This window comes from Carassius auratus, chromosome 41 (genome assembly GCF_003368295.1).
Source record: "Carassius auratus strain Wakin chromosome 41, ASM336829v1, whole genome shotgun sequence".
NCBI lineage: Eukaryota > Metazoa > Chordata > Actinopteri > Cypriniformes > Cyprinidae > Carassius > Carassius auratus.
This window is the reverse complement of record NC_039283.1, coordinates 10,222,949-10,231,297: the sequence shown is the minus strand read 5'-3', so window position 1 is coordinate 10,231,297 and position 8,349 is coordinate 10,222,949. Positions and strand designations below refer to the sequence as shown.

At 41.2% G+C, this 8,349-nt stretch overlaps 1 protein-coding gene across 5 annotated transcripts in view; it reads left to right on the top strand.

Annotated features, from left to right (window-relative positions):
• Nucleotides 1-253: 253 nt before the first annotated feature.
• The window catches only part of macf1b (microtubule actin crosslinking factor 1b), a 28,621-nt gene continuing 20,525 nt past the window's right edge, over nt 254-8,349 (top strand). Inside the window, exons 1-10 of one of the 5 annotated variants that reach the window (XM_026228871.1) lie at nt 255-1,457; nt 1,542-1,695; nt 4,799-5,426; nt 5,598-5,654; nt 5,737-5,907; nt 6,795-6,961; nt 7,099-7,258; nt 7,352-7,436; nt 7,539-7,780; nt 7,990-8,109. In XM_026228871.1, the coding sequence (XP_026084656.1) occupies nt 4,863-5,426; nt 5,598-5,654; nt 5,737-5,907; nt 6,795-6,961; nt 7,099-7,258; nt 7,352-7,436; nt 7,539-7,780; nt 7,990-8,109 (1,566 nt within the window). In that variant the 5' untranslated portion in view covers nt 255-1,457; nt 1,542-1,695; nt 4,799-4,862. Of the gene's footprint in view, nt 1,696-4,798; nt 5,427-5,597; nt 5,655-5,736; nt 5,908-6,794; nt 6,962-7,098; nt 7,259-7,351; nt 7,437-7,538; nt 7,781-7,989; nt 8,110-8,349 lie in introns of all 5 variants that reach the window. The other 4 variants (XM_026228870.1, XM_026228872.1, XM_026228874.1 and 1 more) reach the window with 4 other exon arrangements.

Genomic DNA, 8,349 nt, shown 5'->3' with positions numbered 1-8,349 from the left:
TATTGCATATTTGTAAAATAAAAAGAGTATTTTTGTAGAATGCTTTGCATAAAAGTTTGCTTGTTTTATTGTAATTGATAAAAAAAAAAAAGTCTTCTTTGTATCTACTGCAATGACATCATGCATTTTGAAGTGTGGCTTGTTTCAGGGCCACTGAATGTAAATTGACATAGTGGCATCACAAGGACTTCCATTTCTCTCTCATATGTTAGTGACCTGTTCTATTGAGCAATTGAGTCTTGTGTGAGATGGGGGATAAGTAGCAGTGCAGGGGTTGGGTAGTCTCTTTGTGTGGTAAAAGAATGGGGGGATTGTGTGTTTGTTACACACCTGAGTCTCCTCCCCCTCCCCGTCCTCCTCACTGCACCTGCTATATACACCTGTCCTCACTCTCCCTCGCGTCCCCCATGGGAACCAGTCACAGGGATTATTTGAGATCTGACACCTACAGACATAGTGGCGATTGAACCTTCTGTTCTCGAGCAGCAGTGGAGCAGAAAAGACTCCAGAAGTGTAGACGCAGCATCACGCGACTCCCATGAAACTCATCCAGACGCGGCCAGGTCCTCCGCTCTACTGATTTCTCTACTGTTCTTTGTTTGTTTGGCAAATTCGGGACTGAAAGTGACTTGAAAGCAATCATAGATGTCTTACAGTAATTAGTCGTCTTTGTAGCTGTGGCGGGGGCTTTGAATGGTGATTGGGGTTTTGTGTGCGGGATGGTTGGCTCAGGGTCCCTCCTTTTGTAGCCCGCCTCGGTCTGCCCCGGAGAAAGAGGGAAAAATGAGAACGAGGGGCTGGAGGCAGCTGTCACTTAACATGTGAATGTTCGGGAGCAGCCTGGGGGTCTTTAGAAAGCTTTTTATCCTCCTCGTTTTCATTTGAAGCAGAGTTTGTGAGCCAAAAGAGGAGCTGGGGGAGGGGCTAACGCTGGGAGGGAAAGAGGGAGGTGAAGGGACTGCTCCTCTGTCTAAATGCCTGGCACAAGAGTTCACACAACAGGCTGCCGACTTATAACTCTACCAAAACCTCCGGATGGGGAACACCTACTATCCTGGACCTTGAAACACAGCATACAGGACTTTTCCAGCATCTGAACAGCTTCAGCGAAGAATTCCTCTATGGGACTGTGCACAACAAAGGCAAGAGAGAGAGAATACCGCTGATGGGAGGGGGCAGCCGGAGGGAGAGAGGGACATTGTTTGCTTGTGGCTGTGGGCGACGGAAAAGCATGGGTCATCTTGCATAAAGTGTGTGTGTTTAAACCGGGATTTGTGAGTAAGTGAAGTCCTGTTTGAGCAAGTGAATGTGAAGGTTTCGCATGTTTATACGTCTGCAAAGGAAGGCCTCTGAAAGGATGCTGAGAGAAGACAGGTTTTTTGTTCTCCTGTTTGAATGATGACGGAGGAACTTGTGGAATTGTCCAGTTAGCCGTTTGTCCTCCTCTATGCACAAGAGTAAGTATGCACCACCGAGACTCCAACCGTCACAACGGCCACCTCTTTCTGGGCTCATTGAAACTTTCTCACTGAAACCAGCAGATACTCTGGATGCAGGGAGACAGTGATGCTAACAGAACCACTTGAATGTCACTGAGGAGGATTATGGCTCAAAATTGGTGTGGGTAAAACAGCTTGCGAGGATTTGGATGTAAATAGTTTATGTGCTGCTGTGTGTGACCGCGTTCACTGTTCTGTGAGTATCTTTTCATTGTTTTTAATTAGAACATTCACATGGTTTATTCATTGAACCATCATCATTGGATCCATTCAGATTCATTATTAGTATAAACCTTATGAATAAACTTTTAGATTCTATTTCAACATGTTGACTAAAGTATAAAATCAGTTTAAAAAATAAAAAATAGTGCATTAATTATGCCTTATAATGGAGTTCATTCATGTTATGCATTTATACATACACTTAACACCAGATACTCTTATGTTTCTAGTGGTTCTCCTCTTTAATTAGAGAGACCATTATCATGATCACTCCCTAAACAGAAAGAGTTGATTTATGACTATAAGAAATCCATAAAAAGACATAAGTACATCCCAAGAGAGCCACCACTCTCGCTGTTCAATACATGAGTTAAATCCCCAGCAGAACGTGGCATTACACCAGTATACACCGTCTGTCTGCCATACTGAGGTCAGATTAGGATTGGTCATGGTGCTTTCTGACAGTACACACACCCATTACAGGCAGAGTGGAGCATCTCTGATGCCTTTATTTGTTTGACACACCATTCAGTATGAATATGACAGAAGAATCTTTCAGTTTGACTCAGTTGTTGTAAGAGATGAGACTATATTAACCAAGCTTTATGGATTGTTGATGCACAAAGCTGTCCATCACAGGGGTTTATCTAGCTCACTGGGGGGCCAGTCTGTGACATGCCTCATAAATCAATATCAAGAGGCTACACAGGGTGGTCTTAATTGAGAGAAAACATTCAATTGGGTTAAGAAGACGGCTGGTTCAAATAAGCATGGATAAACATGCAAAGGTGGATCAATCGGTATTATTTATCTCAAGCTTTGATTCATTTCATTTATTATTTGGAGGTTGGTGGATGTTAGTATGCTACTACAACAAGGTTTCTTGATAGGCTTAACCAGCGAGACTTCAATGGTCAAGACAGAATCATCAGAAAGACCGACATCATCTGTTCAGGTTTACAGCAGCTAGACCAGCACCATACAAACATCCATCATAAACCTGTCTGGAATTCATTCTACCCTAAACTGGTCTTTTGAGACGGGGTTCACATGCAGAAGACGGCATCACCACTATTAAAATATTCAACACTGGGGTGTATAATGTTATTTAACAGTCACAGCAGGTTAGATAATGCTTGTAAATCTTAATATTCAAATGATTGTTGTGTAACTGCTCTTACATCATCACTGGCTGTTTCGACATTATTGCTTAAACCTCACTCCCATCCTCCTTGAGTAATTCATCAAGGATTTAGACTGGGTGTGAGATGGATGGAAAGACTTAATATAATTAAACTTGATTTGAGGAAGTACATTTGTCAATGGTGATACTGTTCAGATTGATTCCATAGATTGTATAGCTTTATGTACTAATTTTATGGAAACCGAATGAAGATAAATGTTTCTTACAAGCCATATGTTTAGTATTCACCAGTATCTCTGCTAGTGTTGCAAATGCATGACCATTGAGTCTCTTGAATAAAGCAATTTCATAGAGATCTCAGTAATTGTTTAGTTCAATCAATTTATAAGCTAGAGCATCAAACTCATCATTACAGTATTGCCTGTCACGTGTTAGCAATGTCAATTCACACATTATTCAAACTAATCCACCCTGCTAGAATGTGGGCTGATACTAAGTCTTCTGCTCCAGTGATTTAGAAACACTGGGTCTGTCTGCTGTCTGGAGCCAGATCCCTCAGCACCCGCTATTAGCATGCAGTGAACCACAATGACCTGGACTGACCCAGATCACCTGTGCAATTAACAAGCACTCTTATCTGGATTCAACAGAGCTCTGTATTTCCTGCACAAACAAAGCCTTCAACCCAAAGGCCAACATGTCATTACGTTCTATAAAATAAAAGCTTTGTGAATTTGTGAGGTATTTTTCTGATTTTGTCTGCTTTTGTCTGCCATTTTAGCAAATGGAGACTTTTCTTAGATTTTTCTCTTTCAAAACAGTCCACGTCTCCAGTACTTTCAGAAGAGATCTCAACAAAGACAAACTGTGTGCAGACATTATCAATATGAACGGTACATTTTAGAAGATATATTTGCAACAAAGAAATCAATCTTTCTTCTCTGAACAGATTGCATATTCACTTACCACCTGCAATCTTCAAACAGATTCCATGAACACTGAAACAGCACTGTTTTCTTTTTTTATAATTTCGGTATTGCAATTCACACAAAGCAGCATGTAAAATTTTAATTGGCAAACATGTACATTTCCTGTTTGTCAGGACAGTAATTTGGCCAAACTAGTAAATCCCTAGTAAAGGCCTGCATGAATTTCAACCACACACATTTAAATAATATATATATATATATATATATACAGTATATATATATATATATATATATATATATATATATATATATATATATATATATATATATATATATATATATATCACTGAAGAAGTGTTTCTGCACATTAAACTCGGTGTGTGTCTACGTGTTCATCGCTGTCCCGCTCCTCAGGCATGTGGTCTGTGTTTCCCAGTAAACCATGAACACGTGCACTAAAAAAAACACTGTTCATTCTTTTGTGGCAAAGAAATGAAGGAGCATTTCCATGCCTGTCATATTTGATCAGGAGTTGAATGGTTTCCCAGGGCCATCCCGGGGATAGTCTTGGCAGAGGACCGGGGCTGTGGCTGCCAGGAGGAGCTGTGGGTATTCTGGAGGAGACTGCCCTCATAAACAGGCTTGTCAGTTGAATTTGTATGGATAGTACTAGCAATTCTGTGTTCATGTTGTAGTTCTCCCGCAGTAATCTGGCCCCTCTCGGTCAGGACAGAGCCTCAGTCAAGTGCTACTGTCTCTGCCGTATAAATAATGATGGTGGTGTTTGTTGGTGTGACATTGGTAAAAGACTCTCCTTTGTAGGACAGCAAGGAATCTAATTGAGATTTAAGCTCAGAGGTCTTTGTCAGAGCTGGATGAATCTCTTTTGAAAACTGCAGTGGAGACTAATACTGTTTCCTTGAAAATATATTGGTGTTTTCACTGTTTAAGAAAAGTATCTTCTCATTGTGTTGAAGTTGTTCATTAACTTTCTTGTGTTGTAGGTAGTTTAGGCAACACCTGTATGTATGGCACAGGGACCTGATTAACCCGTGGATTTGAAGAATCATGGGTAACCTCATTAGCAGACCTAGCTGTTTGGGACAAAAGTCCAAACAAGTTAAGTCAGATGAGAGTGTCTTGAAAGAATGCTACCAGCAAGGGAGTGAATGGCCGCTCCCAGAGCCTCCTAAAGAAGAGACAAGAAAAGAGGACGTGGAAGAGGCTCTTCGACAAACTCCAACACCGGAAAAGCAGAGGAGTTCCCCAGCCCCTACTGTCACCACGACCAGCACTCTGGACAACGCCTGGCGAAGCACTCCATCCCCAGTAAAAACACCAAGAAATGAGTCTTTGCCCAGAAGGTGTAATATTCCGGAGTATAGAAGGTCCCCCCTGAGTCAGTATGGGTCCGTGGACAGGAGAGGCAGCCTGCAGAGAAGGGATTCTGGAAGTCCCTGGTCCTGGAAGCCTCTGAACACTCGAGAGGTCACTGAAGTCACAGAGGTGACAGAGACGATTGTTACAGAGATTGTGGAGGTGACAGAGTATCCTCCTGCGGGCAAAGGAGGTGACCCTATTGTTACTAGAACTGTTAGAGTCCTTACTGGAGCTGCTGAGGAACTTGCAGAGGTTATTCAGTTTCATTTTCATTTATTTTCAATTTTAAGGTTCTTCATCAAACATATTTTCCTTCATTTTATCATCATTTACCATTTTTATTTAATTGATATTGGAGTCAATGTATCAACAATGCATCACCGATTTATTCAGAGCAGTTAAATAAGTTGTTCTGATTCACAGCTGCAGAAAGATGGTCAGTTCAGTTCAGACCAGCAATCAAGTCTAGATCAATTGAAGGTACATTTCAATGATCTTTTCTTAAATTGTACTTCATAATATATATATTAAGAATTTGCATATTTTCTGGTCTTATTTTAAGGATGGCAGTAGTGTTTTGGCTCTGAAAGATGATTTCAGCGATCCGTTGAAATTCCTGCAAAATCTGGAAACACTGTTGACATGGGTCTGCGAGATTGAGGAGCTGACAGCCAATCAAAAACCACCATCCTCAGAGTTTAAGGTGGTGAAAGCCCAACTGCAAGAACAGAAGGTATGTTAAAAATGCATTTGGGGCTATATAGACAAACAAACAATAAACTAATACATGAATATTTACATAAATTATTAATAAAAAAGACTATCTTATTTTATAAGCCTTGTAGTGTAATTTCTCATCGCATTCTTGAACTGATAAGCATACTAGTTCATGCATATAATAAACTTTGAATGCCTTTGTGTGTGATATGAGAATGGGTGAAGAAGAAAAAAATCACCTTTTTGTGTTATGCATCTTTGTTAGCTTAATGAGTAAGGTGAAACTTACCTGAATGCCCACAATGCTCCTCTGACACATGATACAAGCATCTGGCTTAAGCGCCACAAGAGAGAACAATTTGCATTATAAAGTTTGTAGATTCTCAAAAGGAGCAATACCTATATGAATAGCAGCTGTAATAAAACAGTTGTAACAAAAGCAGTTGTAATAGTGGCCGTATTAACAATAATATAAGCATGAAATTTGCCAAAGGGCACATATGAGGTGATCATGACCACCTTACACCATAGGTCTGCAACCCTGCTCCTGAGGACCCACTGTCCTGCAGAGTTTATCAACAACCCTAATCAAACACAGCAGAACCAGCTACTTAAAGACTTCAGGATCTCTTGAAAAAAAATCACAGGCCTTGTCTGCTGGAGATAAAAGTTGCAGGAAAGCTGCAAGAGTTGGTCTAGGCCTTACACCATAAATTGACAACTGGGACACTTTTTCCAGTGTCTCTCAATTATTGTCATGGAGAACCACAGAACTGCACATTTAGGTGATTTTTTAGATTGGATAATATTTTGGATCTGGCACTTTAGGTCTCTGAGCCTATGCCTTGCTCTTGGAGGGAGAACAATACATTTCTTCAAGATAATACGTTTCTTGTCCTGCAGCTCTTACAGCGCTTCCTAGCGGACAGGAGACCCAGTATGGAGACCATGATACAGGAGGGTCCACACCTAGCAGAGGGGCTTCAGGGAAATGACAGTGAAAAGACCAAAGTGCAGCTTGCACAGCTCAAACTCAAGTGGGAGGCTCTTCTTCAGGGCACCAACAGCAGGTCAGTCTGGTCCTCACTGCAACTCATTCTGCTCCCAGAAATACCCACTTAGATGGGGCTGTCGGACTGACTTTATTACAGGATGTTTTAGGAGGGTAAATCTGACATTAGTGATGAAATGTGAGTTCTTTTGACAGACACAAGATTCTGGAGGACATTCTGCCAAGAGCTCAGCTATTCCAGGAGAGGACAGACAGACTTCAGCAATGGCTGATATCTGTGGATCAGGACTTAGCTGAGCTCCGCGCTGCAGAGAGAGGGATGCTCCATCTACAAGAAGCTGCATTACAGGCCAAGGTTAACAAAACACTTTTGTTTTCCATTAATACATTTGCAGACTACAATATTTCAGTGTGAAAGAAAATTTTGCATTTCTCTATCACATTTTAGGCAGTCATGGAAGAGATAAAAGCTAAGAGTGTCGACCTGGGGATACTCCAGCAATGTGCTCATGACCTCATGGAAAAGATTTCAGGTGGTGTTTCCTCCCAATTTATTTCTTTGAATGCACTAAACCATGCACATTACCACACAAGAGCACGAAACATGTTTTGGTCTTTTGCATGTTAATCTAAAGAGGAGGAAACCCAGCTGGTGCAGGAGCGGGTGGACAGTCTGCGTATCCGGTACTCAGTGATGAGTCTGGGTAGTGCTGATGTCCTGCAGAGGCTGGAACAGGCTTTGGAGGCATCTAGTCGATGTACCTCCAGTCAAGAAGACCTCCACCTATGGCTTGGGCGCATTGAAAGAGAGCTGCTGGCTCCTGCTGCCCAGACTGAGACTGGGGATGCAGTCTTGTGTTCTTCGGAGAGGCAGAAGGTAAAAAACAGATGGGTAATTGTCATACACAGAATATAATTCTGGAAAACTGTGATGTAGTGGTTTAAAGATAAGAGCTGGCAACCAGAAAGCTGCTGTTCCCTAAGCAAGGCATCTAAATCAGTTTGCTTGAAATGTACTCTAAGTAATTTGGATAAAAGCCGCTGCTAAATGCTTACTTACCCATCACCCTGTTTGCATTTAATCAGCTGGAACAGGCTGTTGAGAAAGAGTTGGCTTGGTTTAGAGACACCTCACTGGCATTAGAGGAGCTCAGAGCCATTAATCTGGACCAAGATGTCATTACATCCCAGCTCCATGAGCAGAAAGTGAGTTTTTGCACATTCACAAAGAGTTTCTCTGCATATCTATATATACAGGTGCTTCTCAATAAATTAAAATGTTGAAGAAAAGTTCATTTCAGTAATTCAACTCAAATGTGAAATGTATGTATTAAATAAATTCAGTGCACACAGACTGAAATAGTCTAAGTCTTTGGTTCTTTTAATTTTGATGATTTTGGCTTAAATTTAACAAAAACCCACCAATTCACGATCTCAACAAATTAG